The sequence below is a fragment of the Gadus macrocephalus genome, chromosome 14 (genome assembly GCF_031168955.1).
Source record: "Gadus macrocephalus chromosome 14, ASM3116895v1".
NCBI lineage: Eukaryota > Metazoa > Chordata > Actinopteri > Gadiformes > Gadidae > Gadus > Gadus macrocephalus.
Window position 1 is genome coordinate 15,726,894 of NC_082395.1, and position 21,435 is coordinate 15,748,328.

Sequence of the window (21,435 nt, forward strand, 5' to 3'; positions counted from 1 at the left end):
ACTTGTTGACATCGATTGGCCCATATTCCGTTCCATGGTAAGAGCATGGTCCCCCACATGAGCCCATGACTGCCGGGCGGAACCGGGTTACCTCTGTTGGCGTTGTCCAGGTGGGTCTTGACGATGGCGAGGAGCTCCTGGTTCTTGTTGAGGCGGGCATAGTGGTAGGGGTCGTGACCCAGGCCGTCCACCGCCGTCACGTCCGCCCCCCCCCGCAGCAGGACCTCCACGGCGTCCTTACAGCCGTACTCACAGCCCAGGATCAGCGCTGTCCTGCCGGGGAGGGGGGACAGACATGTTGACCTTGTGTTTACGAAACACCACTGTTATAATTCCTTTCATTAAATGTATTTTGTTATATTTGTAAATGTATGTTCATAGAAACACGCACCAAGCACTTACAATAGATAGGTTAACTCATTCCCTGTATACAACAAAGATAGCTAGAATAAGATGCTACATGAGGCTAAATACTATTCTTAAGTACCAGGCTGTACAACATACAATCAGTGTGTACATTAAGTACAAATGGCCTTGCTTTGAGGCTGGGTAGACCTGCACAACTGGTGCAACGTCTAATCAAGGGCAACCTGGATAAACCTGCCATAACTGCGCTTTCGTACGAGTGCTCCAACGTGTTTGGAAGCAACACCTCGGCCTGTAGCATAGTGCCAACGTGCTAATAAGATGGTTCGTACAACATCTACCTCAGTCTTGGTTGGCAGAGCACAGTGAAGCCACTTGGGTGGCTCGTTGGAGGGGTTACCGCCACAGTGTATAATTAAACGTTTTTACTTTTCTTACATATCAGGACCCCAGTTTCTAACTATGGATTTTTGAAAGGAGCACAATTTAAGTGTTTCTATTTTGTCAATATCTATATAACTGCGTTTTAATTTGAGCAAACACAAGCTGGAACAGTTGGGTCCTTTGTCTAAATAAGGTTGAAATTAAAACCTCCACCCACCCACACGCAAATGTCCTGCCCGCATTACAAATAGAGAATAGAGTGTCCCATTAAGCTGGAGTACGAGTCAGGGCCTGCTTTTTGCCCCTGCTCTGGTATGTGTAGAGAAACAACAATGTAGACAATAACAACGGCCTGTAGCCTTTGGAATGTCCGGCTTCCCAGCCTCTTTTGGATAGAAGGGTTGCACTGGCACTGGCAGATTTGCTCCGATTGGCTGTGGCAGTAGGGCAATAAGAAAAATGTGGACAACGGCCAGAGTTGGAATTTTTCTCATCACTAAATAAAAGACGAACAGAATATAAATGTGAAGCTGTCCTTTAAATGCCAGGAAAACTGATGTTCTCAACAGACGTCTGCGTGGAAGGAAGACCACTGTAGGGAACCTGGAGTCTGTTAGATAGTGAAGTTTGTTTCTTGCTGCACATTAAATGTCAAAAACAGCGTTACAATTTATTGTGTGTGCAGTGCGTCAAAGGCTTTTGTGTGTGTGGGTTAAATAATACACAAGAGTCGGAAGTTAATTGTTATAATTAAAAGATACTATCATCTTCACCAATTGCCACCGTGGTGGCAAGGTAGTATCTTTAAATGGCTCTGGGGTAATTGATAGTATCTTTTTGGTGGCTCAGGGGTACTTGCTTACGGTTAGAGCATCTCTTGATGCAGCAACCTTTTCCAGTACATGTACGAACAAAGACATTTAAAACATTAAACTAGACAACACACACCCGTAGAGCCAGAGAGAGAGAGAGAGAGGCTAAGAGACAGAGGGCCATCTATAGAGAGAGAGAGAGATCTCCACACAAGGTAAACTAATAAAAACAGTATTATAAACATTTAGAGAATGTGGTTGCTCTATGAAGGATACTATTGGCATACTTCAAGCACCAGAAACATCACTGGGCAATCTGCCACTGGCCTTTTGGCCGTCACAGCTTCCGCTAATCCGCAACCTAGCGTCCCGTTTCATATCCATCAGAGAGGACTCGGCGGTGATGTGGTCCCGCCACTACGTCAAAACAAACTCATCCCAACGCCACACCGACATCAGAATTCAGAAATGGATTTCAATGTCCTCTACACATTATTAATGATTGTTTTCTCCTTCACACATTTCATGGATCGTTTGTGTCTGTGTGTCATTTATTTTGCGATGATGAAAAAACTCCAACTTCGGCCGTCCTATGCTGCCAGTCCCAGTGCTACCATTGTGTACCATTGTGTGTCCGAGTGTGTGTGTACCATTGTGTGTCCGAGTGTGTGTGTCCGAGTGTGTGTGTCCGTGTGTGTGTGTGTGTGTGTGTGTGTGTGTGTGTGTGTGTGTGTGTGTGTGTGTGTGTGTGTGTGCATTTACTTGTTCTGCTTGTCCCGGAGGGTGATATCAGCTCCCCTCTCCAGCAGTAGCTTACAGATGTGTGGGTGGCACATCTGGGTGGCCAGCACCAGCGGCGTCCTCCCATCCTGCACACCCAAACACAGCGTGTGAACATGAGGGTGTTGGGTGTGACAGGCTCAGCTCAACACACACGTGCATGGTGGACACGTGGTGTAAATGTGGATATGAATGAACAAACGCACCTTGACCAATAGACCAAAATCCATCACACCTTTATTTAATCAGGCTGGTCTCATTCAGATGTAATGTCTCTTATACAAGAGAGACCCGGCCGAGACAGCAGTGGCATACAATAAAAATATATTTTTGAATGATTGAATCAGGCCGAGGTGGAGCGAGCATTCAAGTTCCATTGACCTGCATCAGTTTCAGTATATCTACTATACAGGTAGAAAGCTCAACCATCAATATTTCAAAAACACACTGTGGGCAAGGCATTTCATGAGAAAGGAAGAGGAAAGCGATACTTACGAAGTCACTGGCGTTCACTGAAGCCCCGATGTCAGAGAGGAGTTTGACACTGGATGTGCAGCCAGCCATGACTGTTAGGGACGGAGGAGATGGGGGGGGGGGGGAGGTGGGACAGAATATTTGTTGTTACAGGCCACTTGGCAGTGAACCATGTCAAAACACACCCTCTGTCTGTATTTGAGCTGATAAGGTCAAGTACGGTCATGTCGGTTTTTTTCTGCACTTTAGGAAATTACTTTGAGAACGTCTGAAACTGTGTTAATGCCAAAGTTTGAAAGAAAACTGCAGATGCCTCCATCTGTCATGGGGGCAGGTATGATTAACCTTTCGCAAGGCCTCTGGCAGCACATCGCAGTCTTACAGCTTCGTCTCAAGAAATCTGTGAACCTTGAATGTAAATGAGGTGGAATAAAGAGCATCTTCTCACCGGCATCGTGCAGTGCTGTTCGCCCCTGAAGATCGACATTACCGACCGGGCAGTTGTGCTGTAAGGGTTAAGGTTAGGTGCAGGTGTTAACACAGGGTGGCAGTAGCCATTATTACACAACGTATTTGACAAAGTTCTTCTCAAGAATGACCTAGGACATACATCCTCAACCACCCAGTAGACCAACAAAAACACATTGAATGAAACCATTATCATACACAACACATAACCATGGTAAACACACCATGGCGTCATTACCTCGCCATGGTGTGTTTACTTTAACATTTAACGTGAACATGCATGGTTTGAACCCCATACTTGTTTCGGTGCAAAAACAATCTTCAAAATGTATCTATGTTTTACATAAATACAATTTCAGTGTAATTTGATAGAAATGCCACAGCCATCAGTCTGCTATTAGTTAGTGCAATTCTCAAGGAAAATATCTGCTTTGAATTGACTGCGCCTGCCAATTTTCAGACCATTTCGGAGTATTTCTGACACCTCTTCACAATGGTGGAGTAACGTAGGGAGGGGGTGGAGGGAGGGAGGGAGGGAGGGAGGGAGCAAGCAGTGCATTTGGATAATGATGCTCATTATCCAAATGCTTCTCTCTTCTTAGCTTTTCTTCCCTCTCTCTTTACAACTCTCAAATCTTCCCCACAGGTCACCTTTTAAGGGAAAAAATGATGAAAGGAAAACCCTCAACATTCAGTACCCCTTCCATCAATTTTTTTTGGTAAAAGCTGGGCCTGGTGGCATGACCCTGGAGCGACAGCCATACCAACTCATGGAGCTGCGTTTTGCCCACTGCTTTCTGATAACACAGAAGTTAGGTCCTTCTGAATGTATAGAAGTGAACAGCAATCCCTAAGGGGCGTTAAGGACTTCAGTGCCAGCAAGAGCATTGTGCAACTGGGGGAGGGGTGAGTGAGTGCTCATTGGACACCGCCATTCAACTCACAACAGGCCGCAACTTAAGTACAAAAAAAACCCCTCCTCCTTCAACTCTCTCCAGCAACAAGGTCCAAAAACGAGCCGAGAGCTGCTCAAATGACAAGTGGGAGCGAGTCAGCGGGCGCTAACTGTTGAGCCTGGGGGAGGGGATGGCGGGGGGGGGGGGGGGAACTCTACACCTCCAGGGTTTAAGTTGACAGAGAGGAGACCGAGTGGCGGGAGAGGGGGGCCGGGCGTCGTCCAGAAGCTATCTTCGCCGCGGTGACGGCACCAGGAATGGTCTGCAGAGTCTGCGGGCGAGCAGCGTTGTCAACACTGCCCACCGCTACCCGCCGCTAGCAAAACAACTAGCTCACATTAGCGCACTGGCCAGCGCATAACAATGCCAATAAGTAAAGGGTGCGGGCAAACAAACAAGCCCACTTGATGGTCCCAAACACCGCCACCTGCTTGATTGTGAAAACATATATAGTCTCACTCATAACATTGGTGGAATGGCAACATCAGAGCCGATCGGGGTAGCCGAGAAGAGCTTCCGGTTATGGCAACACCAGTTCTGCAGACCGTAAACACAGAACATCAAGTGCCACATGACACCTTGCTTTTTTAACCAAGGCGTAAGAAGATTCAGGGACCGTTATGCTCCTTATTTTCTGCTCTGGGCATACTTTAAAATAAATAAATCTGGAGACTGACTTGTGCGGAACACATTGTTATCAAATGGGACAAAGCGACAGCACTTTACCTGTAAGAGCTTCTGGACACAGAGAGAATGTCCATTTCTTGAGGCCAGGTGAAGTGCATTTTTACCTGAAGATAAAAGAAAAATCATTGCAACTCACTTAAAGAATCAAATTGTATTTGGAAAATGGCACTGTAGACAGCGGCCATGACGGCCATTATGACCATTATTTCTTGCAACGGTTGATTTATTTGCTCCAACAAGATAACGATAAGTTGTCTATGGTCTTCAATGGTTGGTAATCATAATTATCAGACAGCTTTGTCGAATACTCGAATTTGATTAGTCAATTGGGAAATTCAGCAGTCTGTTATTTCTGTATAGCTGACCGATGCAATGAATAACAGGCCTTTGTGTGGCGCTAATCCCAACGGTAGAAACAGACGGCTGATAAATAATCTAAAATATTTTTTTAATCAATAATAAAAAAATATATGTTATATATCGTATCAAATTATTAATTTCTTTAGTAAGTACCATGTTATAAGCTGGATAATGTATGTGTGCATCACCCTTACTGGGTTCAATCTGCAATAATGACCAGGTCGCATTACATTATCCCTCACAAATTGAGTCCAAAACAATCACAACATTTCTTTTTAATAGCCAGTAGTCTTAAAGCTTGTCCCTTCTCGGTGCAGCCCCAAGCACCTTGGCCTGTTCTTTATCCTCGTAACCATAAAAAGGTACCACAACCAAGGCTTGACCACCACATGAGAATTTTAGGACCTGCACTGTCTTACGTTGGATATTTGACTTCTGTTTCCCACATGGACTCATATTCATTCATTCACATCCATATATGGATATGAATGAATGAAAATAGATTTATAAATAGATTTTATAGATTTTATTTTTTAAATGAGAATATTTATTGAAAGAGTGAACGATTGAACATATGTACTAAGATCCAGTGCAGATTTAGGGCCAACTGTTCAGTGTTTCACTTATGCTCTCTTTTTAGTGTATTTATATTAATATTATCTTGGTTCGGTGCTCTGTTTCTTACCAGTACCTTCCTGTGTTTCATTCTCATTGCTGTGGCTGCAATGACACCTGAAATACTCTCCGGGATAATTATGTTTCTTTTATCTAAAATGTAATATGCTGCCCTATGTGGAACACAATTAAGTTGTTTATTATTCCGTCATAGCCAATTTGATACCATTCTAGGACACAATAAAAAAAATTGTGTCCAAGAATACAGCCAGCTTTAAAGGGACTCCTCTAAAGTTTGGTACAGCACATGATTCAGACTTCAGCTAAATGGAAAATGACTACAATGTCAAATGCTACAGTTTGAAAGATTACATGTTTACAAATAATAATAGATGTATTTTGTTTTGATTTTGTAACATTAACTGCCATGGTTAATTGCTAAATGATATTGTATAATGATAAATAGATGCTCAAATGGAGTATTTTTTTTAAAATTTATTCAGACTGGTAAATCTACATCGAGATATTAAACTGTAATTATAATCAAATTCGATGAATGGCTCAGGCCTGCTTTATTTTCGGGAAGGTTAAAGGTCTCATGGCATGAAGATCTCACTTTATGAGGTTTTCTAACATTAATATGAGTTCCCCTAGACTGCCTATGGTCCCCCAGTGGCTAAAACTTGCGTTCGATATAAAGCGAGCACTAGGGATCCTGCTCGCCTTTGAAAAAATGGAAGCTCAGGCGCGCTGATTTGGAATATGGCCCCATATGTCGTATGTCGTTACCACCCCTTCTCTGCTTCGCCCACCCAGAGAACTTGGCCCGCCAATGAGACAATGAGCTACGACTGTTGTACTACTTTGTTATTTGGACAACCGTTCTGCTGTTGTTGGTGTCACGGCGCATAATACGTCAGGTTCTCTGACGTCTCTGGTATTTCCACAACGAGACTCGTAGTAGGGGTTATCTCAGCCATGGTTGAGAAGGAATTGGGAGAAAGGAACTTTGGCTTTGACTCCCTTGAGTACATGAACCACGACATGGAGGAGAAAGGGATTGTGGCGCACGATTGTCGAGACAATTCATTTTCATAATATCGTCTGGAGGGGCAAACAGCTTTTGGCCTGGATAATATATATGATTTGATATACATGATATATTTGTATCATATGATATTATTTAGGTATAGAGCTCCAGGAATTCTGCACCAAGGCCGAATTTCTTGAACTTCTTCAAATCTGTGTTAAGGCCCCACTAACACATATAAGCATCCATAAAGTAGCATGCCATGGGACCTTTAATGCATTTAGAGGTTCAACAACCGCAGTTAAGGATTCATAGAGAACTGATTACATTTAATAAGCGTAAACATTTATAAGGTTTTCATATCGGCAAAGATATACTCGATACCGATATATATCTTCGATAGGCCAATATCGACCGAGGAAGTCTGGCTCTCAATATGCTTCCTGAATTGATGGAAGAGAAAACTCACATTGCATTGCAGGCTGCATTAACCATCTTAAAATAGGCAATAGTCAATAAATCACCAGCGATTCACTTTCAATACAAAGTATACACTTCTGACCACTGAACAATGAATGACTTAGAAAGGGTTACTGGTGTCGTTTGTGTGTGGTGTGGTGTGACCACTCACCAGTGGCATCGGTTGCGGTGATGTCCACATTGTGTCCAAGGATTTGGTTAAGGCAGTCCAGGTGTCCTCGTGTAGCGGCTAAATGGAACCTGAACACAGAAAGAAAGAAAGGATTCAGCAAGAAAAAAAAAAAAAAAAAAAAGAGGGAAAGGCAAGTGTGACAGTCAATCACAAGGAGCCACATAATATGGCTGCAAGAGCAAGAGATCATAGCTTAACTTCTTAAAAACACACATTTTAAGGCGGCTCAATGTGTACAATTCTGCCAAATGCATCAGGCTACAGTTTAATATAAAAGGTAAAAGGTTTTAATGCCGTTTGAGACTGTAGCTGTGAACACAATTTCTATGGTGTGTGCACACATTTCTTTGGTGTGCACACACTTCCAAGATAGTAAATAACATGGCTACATGGTTCACCCATTATACTCATTAAGAAATAAGGCACGTGGTATATTTACTCAAAGCTGCCTACATAGGATGATTCACATCATGTAACCAGTTCACAAAAGACTAGGCTTCCAAAAAAATGAGATGAGAAAATCCCAGCTGGGAGCGACTGCAAGGCACCAGAGGTATACGGTGTTTGGAGTGAGCAGAAAGGGAGGTGATAAAGGGAAATGTAAGGACAAGGTAACTAAATGGAAGATGTTCCTTCTCCTGGCTTACCTAGCTGGTGCTATAGGTAGCAATTCTGAAAGCTTTTAAAACCCAACTGTTACTTGTTAAACTACTCCACAGATTTATTCAGAGTATATTTTGTATTGGACCCCTATTACAATTACAAATTAAAATAATTGATCGAAACACAGAAAATAAGGAGCATAACGGTCCCTGAATCTTCTTACGCCTTGGTTAAAAAAGCAAGGTGTCATGTGGCACTGATAATCCTGCTGTGTGATTATCCATTAAGATTGTAAATTGCAGAATCATTGTACCATAGCAATTCAAAGACATTTGGTCTCATTCATTTGTTTGTTTTAACAGCACTTTTCTCAATATTGAATGTCCATGTAGAAATGTTTGCAATGGAAAAATGGTTATAAAGAATTGTTGGTTCTTCCTTCCCTCAATTCTGAATAGAATATTAGTAATGCTTTTCCTTAATCAAAATCAGCATTAAGTCAACCCCTACTTTGAATCAATCTGTTTCTACTCGTACAGCATTCTTGTATTCCCGTATTACACACTCCAAAAAAAGTTTTGCTTAATTTAAAACACCTTAATTACCATACTATTATGAGTTGCTTTCTACAGTGGTAGAGTTTATGTTATGAGGCGGTTAATACTTTTTTATAACATTTGAACATATAAATTACTTGGTAGGACATTAGACAATATATTAAGCACGTATTAAGTAAATCATCTATAATAGGTTGTTTTTAACATTCCAAACATTCAATCCAAACAAAGAGAAAATAAATTGATATTTGCAAATAAATAAGTATGGAGATAACAGCATTTAAAGATCTCAATTGCAAATACATGTTGGGCTTGCACAATAAAACGGCAGAACCCTTTGAGGGATAATACTCAATGCCTCCCCACACGTCCATCTGACCAGCCCCCTCACCCACCCACCTCCACCCGTCAACATTCCTGCTTCGCTTACCATGTCTTGACACGGGGCACCGTTCTCTCGCAACACTTGTCTGTAAACCAATCTGAGCTGGGGTCACTCACCGAGCCAGGGGCCCTTTTTATGTACTCACCCCGAGGTATCCGCCATGGAGACAGGCAGGCGGACACCTCCGCCCCTGATGGGGCTTTTAAAAGTCATGTCGATTTCCAGGAGATACTGAGACATCTGGGGTCTGACCCCCACCCAGGGATTACGGTGAGCTACATCAGGGCTTGTTGGGATATTGTTGAGGGGGGGGGGGGGCACATGGTGAGCTACATCAGGGCATTATGGGGAAGTTCGAGATGAAATGGAAGGGAAAAATATATATAATATATATCATGAAGGACAAAATTGCAAGGCATCTCAACTCTGAAAGGAAGCAGACATGACCTTCTGAAGCAGCTGCAGAGCAGCATTACCTCAAAGTAAATAATTTCTTGCATTTATATAATTGGGATATCTTCAAAGGGCTTCAGTGCTTCAAGTGTCCATAGAAACTGTGATGCTTTCCAGTAGTCAATGCAATCTTTTGCTAAAAAAAATGGACGGCATGTGGCATTAAAGCTGCGGATTATCTGTTAAAAGCATGAAATGTACTGTGGACATATTTTATAAAGCAATATGCCTTTACAATTGAAGCATCAAAGTCCTACAACTGGTAGGTCTGTGGAAGCAATGCTTGAAGAGCTAAGAAGAAACAGAATGGCAAGCACCCATTGAAGTGTTGGAAGTGCACCACAAGCCAGACAACATTTTGAATTTTTGGCTCCTTGTGAAAGCTCTGTGATCCTTCCCAGCTGAAAACCTTCTCATCAGCTTTGATAGTGGCTTCCCCATTTGAGAGTCTTGAGAATACAGGAGCCACAGACAGAGAATCATTCAAGATATATCTATCAATCTGTGTTTAAAAAGGTTCCTAATATGTATACGAAAGCTATAAACGACTCCTGCTACCGTTGAATTACAATAAACAACATTTATAAGACCTGCACGCCTGGCCCCCCACCATGTTGTTTATCATTTCAGAAATAGCCTGTGCGCAGAACATTCATTACGGCTAATCCTGACAGACAATGTGCAGGCCGCGTTATCTTTAGTAAACGTCATAGTTGCATGATGGCGGGGTATAGCCCAGAGTGACATGTTGGCTAATATCACCACTAAGCCATGCAAGACCAAACTACTACATATGAGAGCAGGTGCTGAGAGCGGGGCCCTGCTTATCCTAGCAACCAACAAGAGTACTGCAAATTAAAAACCAGCCTAATTGTTTACACAGATGGGAGACGGAGTGATTGGACTAGAACAGGCTGTAATGAATTACGTGCCTGACATAACAGTTTGTAATTAGCTTCCCCACGGTGGCAGATGATTATAATGGGCAATGGTTCGGCCGTCCTTGGCCTGTTTTAGGACAGACCGCTAGACACATTCAGGCCTGTGTGTGGCCTACTGCACTATATTAAGGCTTGCTGAGTCGCTAGAGCAAGTGACATAGTTCTGACCACTGGCCTTAGTGAAAGCATGACCTACTGACTTGTCAATCACAATACATTCATGCAAGAAAACTGTATGCACAAACTGGGATGATAACCGCTATAAACACATGGCACCAGACCTGTTGAACAGATTTGGTGATCACATAGTCGTACCCTAACGAATGCACACTACGTGCATATTTAAGTGTGAAATGGTTTTCCATCACTCATAAAAACACATTTCTGAAAGTACCCTGTACTCTCACTGGCTTTTAATATCAGCCGCACAACCGCCCAACAAAGCTGCAAAGCTCAGGTCAGAATAAACTGAAACAAAAAGGGCCAGTAACTGCTTGGCATATCCAGTGCTCAAATGGGAAGGCTCTGCCCACCCACAAGGCTGGTGTTGGAATCTGGATGAATTGGAAATAAAAAAGGCCGTAAAAGTAATTGCCAAAAGGAAAGATATATGTACGTATATTTAATATTCAATAAATACTGAATCACAACATAAAGTTGATCCGAGGAATGGGGTGCAAGTGGGGCTAAATGTCTGGGCCACTGGACCGATTTCTGCCAAGGCAAATAAACAACCAACTGAAAATAGAGCTTAACACACATTCCAACTAATCTGGAAAGTAGAATTTAAAAAGGAGGTTAGACCCCTAAAGGGGGGAAGGAGGTTAGAGGTCAAAACTAAATCATGAGGTGTGCACCATCGGTGAGATTTGTGTGCATATGTTTAACTGTGTGTGCGTGTGTGTGTGTGTGTCGGTGTGTGTTTGAGTAAGTAAGTACACTCACGCAGAGCGTCCTTCTACATCCAACTTTGTGGGAGTGATGCCCTTCTTGCTCAGGACAGCGACCACCTTATCCACTTCCCCCCGTTCCACCGCCTTCATCAGCCGGTCGTCATACTTATTCCAATCTGTGTTCTGAGACAAATGATGACAATGTCTTAAGCATGTACGCACACATGACCACACACACACACACACACACAAAGAAAATGACAACAAATAAAAGATTGCTGTTTTCGTTATCCGGATACCGACAGCAACAAAGCCAAATCAAACCTGGAATTCAATCAGTAAATAGGACAAAAAGAAACAGTAAATCAAATCACATTGAGCCAAAAACAGAATGTAGAGCACATGACATAAACGATTGCACAATGAGCTTGGGAACATGCAGTGGTGAGAGTGTTGCAAGATTGATAAAGGAAATTCAAAATGTTGTTATGGAATAGCAGGACAAAAATCAATAACGCCCCCTTACCCCGGATATCACATATACCAATTCACAAATGTTCACAAACAAAATACCTACAAAGTGCATGGAAGTGCATTGTTGTAACCAGCGGCTCATCTTGGGTGAGTGCAAATGGTCCTTGCACAGGGTTGCCGCGTAGGAAGCCAGCTTTCCGGTTCAAGGCAACAATAAATAAAGAGAAAAATTTACAAATAAACTGCCCCCAGGTACACTCAGCCAGTGAATGCAAACAGAACAGGTGATCGAAGGGAGCCTCAGTCGAAGGGAGTGTTGCAGTGATGCTTTTCTTCAGTTTCCTCTCTTGAGTTCTCTTGTTTCTTGATGAACGCAGAGTTCCACGGACGGTGTCATGAGCTTAGCAAGGGATTCTTTCTATGCGTTGTAGTTTTTGTCTGGGGCTAGAGCGAGGAGTAGGAGGAGGTCCGGAGGAGGTGGTGAGGATGGAGGGGGAGAAGCATTGGGGCCAGCCCTGCCAGCCTTGGGACCAGCCCTGGCTGGCTACTGCCGCTCCTCCTCTGGAGTGGAGGTCAACTCAGCCTGGCTCCCTCTCCCCTCCCTGGAGGTGCCTTGCTCGTTCTCCTACCGCTGTATCGTCAAGCTTCCTGCACTGCTCAGGCTTCGACCGTCTCTTCCCAGTCCTGTGCTCAGGGGCAATCCAAATAATCTCTTCCCCTTCTCTTCGTGTCTCTAGGACTCTTCTGAAAGCTCAAGCTAGGAGAACTAAAAGGTAAGCGTCTCCTCTTTCTTTCCTCTCTATCAGTGGTCTCCAGATTCTTTGCCCCACCAAATGACAAGGTCGGTCAAGCTCCTGGGGGTAAATATGTGGGCTCTCTCTGGTTTAAAATATCACAGCCTCCCCGGTAAACAGCGGTGGTGCAGACAGCCCTGCAGACTGGTTACCTCTTTATTTTTTGACCCTGCAACCCTTCTCCAGTGACGGATAGGAAGACGGGGGCTAAGAATACATTCTGGACATGCCTGCACCGTGAGTAATGGCATTGGTGTCCATCACCACTGCCAGCATGAAACAAGGCTGTCCAAGAAGACCCTTGCATACACCACCCCGCCAAACCCCACCACTCGTTCCCGCCGCTTGCCTCCATCTGAACATATTAACGTCAGCAGGGGATTACGGTTTGCACATTTGTAGTTGTCCTGGCTCTGACCCCTGTGGGACGCCTCTGGCCCATCCACTGCAGATATCCCCCCCCCCCCCCCCCCTCTAAACTGGGTGGTGGGGCAGCAGAGCTCCCTGATCCCAGCTGCACGGTAGCAAGATTAGGTGTCAGCTATTTTACAATCAGCTGCCTGAGCCAGATCCTCCCTCCCTGCCATTCACAGCAATATTACATACGAGTCACTAATTTATTCTTGCATGTAAATTAGGAATATTGGAGACAGCTTCTTTGTATTTCAGATACTTTTTCAACATTGTCCTCTACAACAATCACATCAAAAAAATGACACCAGGTGAAAAGCTTGTGGGGAGACTGGGAGGCCGAGAGAGACCTTTTTAATTTACACACTGTGCGCCAGCTCCTTGCAGACTCAGGTTACAGTCTGCTGCCAGACCGGCGTTAACAGAGTGACGGTGATATTCACAAACATGTAAAAAGGACTCCGCGACATGATATGTTGAGAACCGGGTATCAACTTACCAAAACTGCTCACCCTTGCATAGAAACAAAGGCTCCAAATGGAGACGGGACCAAGCAGAATACCTAAACACATCACGTAAATATCCCAAATGGGCGTGTTTGTTTGGATTCTCAGTTTGTACTCTGTTTGTTGTTAGAAGTAGACCTGGTAGCACAATGCTGGAGATTTTTCTATGATAGCTTCCACTTAAAATACCCGATGAAAACATAAACAGAAGCTTCAGGCAGAGGAACGCTTGATATGAATACACATTTAGCATGCAAACAGATGCAAAATACAAAGCCTGGGAAACACATAAAATCTGGATAAAACCCACTGCTTTCAGATTAATTCAATACTGAACAATACTTCAGAAAGTTACACTGATCATATTCTGGACATTTGTTGTCATCCACTTAGGGGCCTTGGTTGATCATGTGAGCTCCATATCACTGCCGGGGTTCAGTTCCACGCCTCATTAATGATTCTCTGATGTCCTGACAGATTAAATCACCAGGACCACATACCCAGACAGCAATGAAGGTCAAGAGCAGGAGCTGGAGCTCCTCGCAGAAATATGAAGTGATGGGAAATTCAAGCCGGTGCACATTTATCTATTCCTTTTTATGAGCTTTTTGCAAAAGGAGCCCATCGTAAAGAGACATCTGTGTAGAAACTTAAACTAAAATCAGCCATTAGGGATCATATTCCCTATTTGAAAAGAAGGCATCTTTAATATTTTTTGGAATTTCCCCCTGGGGATCAACAAAGTATTCATCCATCTCTATCAAATGTACTTATTCTGCACAAACAATTGGGGGTCTAGAGATTTTACTTTCTTTTATATCTGGACAATGTTTCACAGCCACTTTATTTGTTTATTGAGGCTCACTTAGACAAGCAGATGTGAAGTATAGGCCTGTGAAGACACTGCGATACATCTCATGGATTTTGTTTGGGACTTAGCTAAATATAAATCCACAAGGAGAGCTTAACTTAAAAAGAAAACAAACAAGTGTCTTGCACCCTTTTCTTCAGAAACGTATTTCAACTCAAATACTAAAATACACATTTCCCTAACATAATTATTCAAAATTCACCAGCCTGAATCAACGATCATATTCATATTTATCGAGAATATGAATGTCTGCTTAGAATTCTAATAGAAACGGCATCAACAACCGCATTGACACGCTCAATCTAAACAACTAAATGAAAATCTGGAGCGAAAGCTTAATTTAAAGCTATTTCTAATGTTTCTCTTATCCAATCAAGCATATAATTGCAGTGTGCTAATTTGAAAGTTGGTCCCAATTTTTATCCGCCGCTCAAAATCTATCATGCCAAGACATTTTGTCATTATAATTCAATGATTCATTTCTCCATGAGTATGACATAATTATAAAAACATTATACAGTCATTTACAATTAGATTCACAAAAATAACACAATAAGACTTCACACAAAAAGCGCTTCCCATAGTTTTGATCAATTAGACAGTTGTCTAAACGAGATGACCCAAGAATAGAATAGGGCTGACTTTTAAAGTTTTGTCCACTTATGACCTTGACGCCTGTATCCCATTTCGACGGCTCACACCACTGCCGTAAACAGGCACAAATAGGTGTGTCAATGCTGTTTGTTTACATTTGACCATCTATCTTCTATGGTATTGGCTCATGACACAAACACTGCTGCATGCCATCTGGATGGCTCAGAGAGGGGGCTGACTTGATCGCCGGAACGTCACCTGACAGAGCGACAAGCTGGGAACTCGATGACGACAGCCCTTAAATACCATTCCCAACACGGGTGCCAGAGCCACGGAGAATGGCTGTACTTATATCAAGAACAAGGTCAACGATAGAGAGAAAAGAGCAGGGTCAGGCTGAGCTGTTCAGCACTTTAAAAGAGGAGGTGGATGAGGTGGAGCGGGGAGGACATGGTTATTGAGTGTCCATCAAAAGGTTGGCAATTTAATTGGGGCTGGAACCAAAAATACATATATTCCTGGTCGCATAATGTATATTATACCAGATTGCTAAACTAAAAACAGTGAGTCAAGAATAATTTTGAAGTGAGTTAATTTAAAGTAAGGTCTGCTGGTTGTTTTTTATTTTGAAAGCTGAGGATGCGCTATGAATATGCAAATAAACCTGTGTAGTTTTCTAGCAACAATTCATCGATAAACTATGTACGAATATCGTAGTATTGGCAAGTATAAAAGGCACAATTAACGCAACTAAATATATGTATAAATGTCATGCAATCTACAAAACACCAATATGGAAACAAATGAATTATGATGAGTAATCTAAATACCAATACTACAAATGTGAATGATCTCCTTTACCATATACAAGCACTTTGACACTCACAGAAAGCAGGATCTCTGCAATGGCAAGACAAGGCTTCCTTAATAGCAGAGGAAGTTTTGGAAGGTGGAGGGTTGTTAAGCTATCGTTTAACTACTGTGGAGCAGCCACCGGAGCTACAGAGCTATAGACTATATAATAGAGCCGTGCTTGCAGACGTGTCAATTCAACTGCTGCACAGCCATCCGAGTATTGTTAAGCAGCATCCCAGAGACAGGAGATGAGCAGACAGACCAACATAACGAGATGGAGGACAACAAAATCCCCTAGGCAAGGAGGACAGGAAAAAACGACTGGGATGAGAGTACATGTCAGAGGGTGAAAACACGGTGAGACAGAACAAGCTTGCCGTCAATTTGTCACCACAGGACTTGAAGGGGGATAGGGGATAGGCAATGGCTGAGGGTTCAGGCCAAGTGTCAGGGGACCGGGGGGGGGGGGGGGCGAGATACGACCCCTGTTGCTATGCTAAGGTCGTCACAGGCCGAAAGTGGGGATAGCTGCTCAGCAACCACTATTGCTAGGCAGAGCACTGGTCACATGCCAGCCAGCAGCCCAGTTCACTAAGTCAGACACCCCCTCTTGTGGTGGAACAGAACCAGTCCAGTTTGTAGATCCCTTTCCACCGCATATTTGTTTATTGGATTTATCTAAATGTCCCTTTAGTCTTGTTAGTAGAGTAAGTTGAATGACTAGTAAATTTACTTTTATAATATAGGTTTTGGTCTTAAAATAGGACTATATGGAATGGTATGCAAAATTACAACCCCCCTTGAGGAATACATTTTATGGAGCATTGTGCAAGTTAGGTTAGTAAAAAAATGAGAACCACTAGCCTAAAAAGTGGTTTCAAAGTAGCTCTGCATAATTTCAAAATAAGTATCCCCTAAAATATACTACTTTTGTTAATCCTCCGGCTGAATACAAAAGCATAAAATGATCACTTATTGGGCTTACTTACATAGCACCAACATATGGATTTGGTAAGATTATAGATTTCAATTATTTGAGTAGAGTCCATTAGCCAAGAAGGTAGTCACTTAAGATGAACTAGGATTTCACAGTTCACTACGGTTCATTTAGGAAAGACTTACTAAAAGGAGCATGTATAGATCCACAAGGGAAGATGTTTAGGGCCCAGCTGCCAGTATCACACTCTTTTAGCCTAGAGCAGCATCAGCATCAGCTTTCCATTGACCCCAACCTAGTGACCTTTGGCCCGGCAAACTATGAAAGTGAATAATGCCCACAGCATAGTGGCCTGAAAAAGTGGTCAGCTGTTCATTCACTGACTTTAGATGAACCCTTTTTTAATTTAAATAAATTCTAGTGCTTCATCATGCTTCAATGGGTTTAGAGGATTTCTCTTGATGCATCAAAAATAAATCTTCAAAGCTCATTGCCTTTGGCCTTACAAAAAATAGAAAACAAAAATCTGTGAATTCACAATAACTATACCATATTAGGAGGATTCCAACTCCCACGTTTTCTGATAAAAGATATGCATACATCTGAGCTAATTAAGTCTAATGAAAAAAAAGGTTGGTTATATATCAATGAGATAAAATCAAGGTAATTGTATTTGCTTGCTTTCAGAATTTAGAATTTAGTAAGGACAGAAATTCATAATGATGTTTTATTAAGTTTGTAATCCTATGAAGGGGAAGGAAAAGAATCATGTGGTTTCGTTAACTTTCAATTAGCCATTTATACCTACATTGGGAGCCTAGCATGGACAAACAGCTCTCTGTTTTACATACTAACTACAACCACAATGTCATAATTTCAGGAGGCTACTTAGTTTCTCCTACTTGGAGAGGGAGAAACATTGGAGGGGGTGTTTAATCAGTTGGTTGCAATTTGCAACCTAAAGGCACTAGATGGCACTAAATTCAACCTACTCTACCTTTAAATAATGAAAGGACTTCAGGGTTTAACCTGCATTGAAGGGTTTAATTTATTGATAATCTCAATTGTGGGTTTGCAAAAGAAGTGATTGCAGATTGTAGCGTGATAAGGTTTGACCTTTAGTTGATTATAGTAAATAGTATTACCTATAATCAACTAAAGGTCAAACCATATACCATAGAATTGTTTATCTTGTTATGTGTTTGGCATGTTTAATCCATGTTTAGGCCTGATTTATGGATGGTTTAAACTTTATAAAATAAAGTAATGATGTACTTTGCTCTACCTTATGACTGCGTTATTTACCCTGCTCTGTGCCCTAATTATAACCAATCTAGTCCTTTTTTTATCCGTTTTTAACTTTAAAGTTGCAATACAACCAATAAAACGGAGACTGTCATCCATTTTTGGTGGACACACTACAGTAACAAGTGGATGACATAAGCGGGCTCATCATACAAGAGTAGCCTGGCTAATCAGGCAAGTAAAACTGCAAAATAGCGTTCAGATAAACGCACCAATAAAAAATGTAAAAAAAAAAGATTCTAAAACGCGTAAATGTACCCGATACAAGGAAGATGAGGAAGCGGTAAGCTCAAACCATTAAATATTTGTACAATGCCACTTTTTTAATTTGTTCATGTTTGTGTACAAGGCATTTCTGTCTTTCTATTTCATTTCAATAGCTATGTATTGTGGTTTTTAATGAGTGGTATGCAACACTCTGTTGGTACTAGCCAGCCTGTCAGGGCTGAGCAGCACGATGAGAGGTGCAAGAGCAGGTAGAGGCAGGATATGGAACACAGAGAGATGACTGAACCTGATCCAGGAGATCAGCCAGGGGTGTGTCTATCATGAGGTCTGGGTCTATGGCTCAAGAATAGCCTTATTGATCATAAATGTTTAATCCAAATTATTCTTATTACCACCTATGCATTCATTTCTCTCCGGCCTCACAAAGCATACCATCAAAGCAAAATACACAATTTCCCCAACTAAACCAGATCTACTATCTATTTTTTTATAAAAGCGCTGTAGTTCCAAAATTATTGGAAGAGAAACAAATGTAATGTGATGAGAAGGAGCAATCTTTTATATACTTTTTCCTAATGCCAGTCAGATAAACTACAGAAACCACAATCTTTCCCTTGGGATTTTTGTTTTGGGAGTCAACCTGATACACATAATCAACATAGCCAAACAGCAATAAAAATTAAATTATTTAATCCACTATTAGACTGTACAGCACTATTTGATAGGATTGGGAAGAAATGCCTGGTATTTCTGCTTAGGTCATGTAGGGAACTGCCATTACTCCCTTGATTCCCAAAGAAACTTCACAATGCAGTGACTACTCCATCAGTTACACATAAAATTGCTGTCAATGGAACAACACAGTTTAGTGGCTGAAGAATGAACAAATGAAGCACGGTTATTGGTTTTGGCTGTAGGTTCCCTGGCGTTATTCCAGCTGGCCATATAAAATGGAAAGTAATAGAACAATGGACTCAATTCCGAAAGAAAAATGACTAAACATAACAATGCACTAAATTCCATTTGGTTTGGGCCAACACTGGAGGGAAGTATTTTTTTGCTAACCAATCATTTGTGGTGGCATAAAAGGAACTGAATCCATCAACAACACTGATCTCTTTCAAAATACATGAAAAGCATCACGTTGTAGAAAGGGGTGATATTGGTCCGCAATGATCTTCTTGAATATGTTTGTTTGATTTCTAGATCCGTCTTTCATTATAATGACGCTGGCCACTACAGATCTTTGCAATGCGTCTATTGTTGCTCACAAGAAAATGTTTACTCAGTCACCCAACTAAATAACAATGTGCACACGTCGAACGATGTGGAGCGACAATAAGTATGTTCTTCGCAAATGAATAACAGCTGTTGGGAGCAATGACTAAATGAAAAACAAAAACAATAGCCCATATAGTGAGTTAGTGAGAGATTTAGGGCAGACAGGCAAGATAGGCAGACAGAGCTGGGTTCAGCCCATACCACCCCTGCTGAGGCCTGTGAAAACAGTTCCCTTGATTAAGAATAACAGCAGCACAACAGGCTGCGCTAGTCAAGTCAAGCTGGGCAAGGCATGCAAAAGAGTTAGGGCTTTCAATCTCTGACAACAAGTTCGTCCAAGCCATTACAGGGCCATCCACCTCTGTTAATGTGGCCATATTTTGTTGAACTTGGCTTGTCCGGGCACGATGGAACCTGGGCATAGATGCTGTTGATGATCACCCCAATTGCTTGCCACAAAAAAAGGGGGAGGGGATGGGACGGACGTAAACTGAAGTACTGTGAAAAGGTTGAATTATGCAATAAGCCAGGAGAGACCGTGGTTTACGTTGAGTTTGGAACACCAAGGGGGGGTTGTAAAGCATGACAATACAGACTAGCATCCTATTGAGATTGAGCCCTGTATTACAAATGAATGTTGTGCTGTCACATGTGTGTTTTACAACACCAGCATGGGCAATCAGAATCAAAGAGCTAGCTATCCATTTTATAAGCAGTGATAAACTACTTTCTGCATTTGAAAACAGGGAATGGGTTAAGTAAAGCTAAATCCTCATATTGCATTGTGAGGTCTCAGCTAATTCCTGTCCCTACTAGTCAACACTGGGTTTTGCAAGGGGGATCTGAGAAATGCTTGCAGGGTACTGGTGCACACAAACTGAACCTACACTGTGAACATTTTTGATTGTGTTTTCAGGAAGTCTGTTCTAGGCCGGTAGAGTTGTGCTCACGTGGGTTGAATTGTGGCTAGCGTGCGCTGTGTTTTTAGGATTAGGGACTGGCTCCATGGGGATAGCGGCTAGTTAGCCCTTCTGGTTGTCCAGTTCACCCATGCTGTGACAAGCAATCCTCACTGGCCCTACCCTGAACAGCCCAATAGCAGCATTTGGGGGGTACCACAATGGAGATTTGAGTTTGTGAGCTAAATGAGGATGAGGTTTGTGTATGTGTATGTGTATGTGTATGTGTATGTGTATGTGTATGTGTATATGTATGTGTGTGTGTGTGTGGAGATTAACAATTCGGACGGGTGCGTGGGGGTTTGGATTTAGACAGGGGCCGTGGCTTATGGACTGACTCTGGGTGGGCCACAGCTGACCTCAGCAACACACACACACACACACTGTCTCTCTCGCTGAGTAACCAGGATCCTGACCTAACACAATACCACTAAGAAGATCACTCAGACAAAGCCTATGAAGAGATTGTGTTCATTTACAAAACGGTGTGTCCGTTGAGCTTTTAGAAAAAATTTACACTGCTCGGTTCAATCACAACAAATGTCCCTTTATCAAGATTTATATTCCCCTGAGATTGAATCAATCCAATCAATCCCTGAGTTACTCCAGCCTTTTTATATGAATTCCAAGACATTTATTGTATCAGTTTGATTGATGAAATATTAATAAATAGTGTGCAGTTTAATCCATCTGGTTGCTTTGGCACACACACACACACACACACACACACACACACACACACACACACACACACACACACACACACACACACACACACACACACACACACACACACACACACTC

At 42.3% G+C, this 21,435-nt stretch overlaps 1 protein-coding gene across 3 annotated transcripts in view; it reads right to left on the minus strand.

Annotated features, from left to right (window-relative positions):
• The window catches only part of uacab (uveal autoantigen with coiled-coil domains and ankyrin repeats b), a 41,439-nt gene that overhangs the window by 10,251 nt on the left and 9,753 nt on the right, over positions 1–21,435 (minus strand). For 2 of the 3 annotated variants that reach the window (XM_060072141.1, XM_060072140.1), the window contains exons 2-8: positions 11,469–11,599; positions 7,564–7,652; positions 4,967–5,031; positions 3,265–3,322; positions 2,838–2,908; positions 2,325–2,431; positions 92–273 (exon numbers count right to left, since the gene is read on the minus strand). In XM_060072141.1, the coding sequence (XP_059928124.1) occupies positions 92–273; positions 2,325–2,431; positions 2,838–2,908; positions 3,265–3,322; positions 4,967–5,031; positions 7,564–7,652; positions 11,469–11,599 (703 nt within the window). Of the gene's footprint in view, positions 1–91; positions 274–2,324; positions 2,432–2,837; positions 2,909–3,264; positions 3,323–4,966; positions 5,032–7,563; positions 7,653–11,468; positions 11,600–11,993; positions 13,023–21,435 lie in introns of those variants that run through there. The other variant, XM_060072142.1, reaches the window with a different exon arrangement.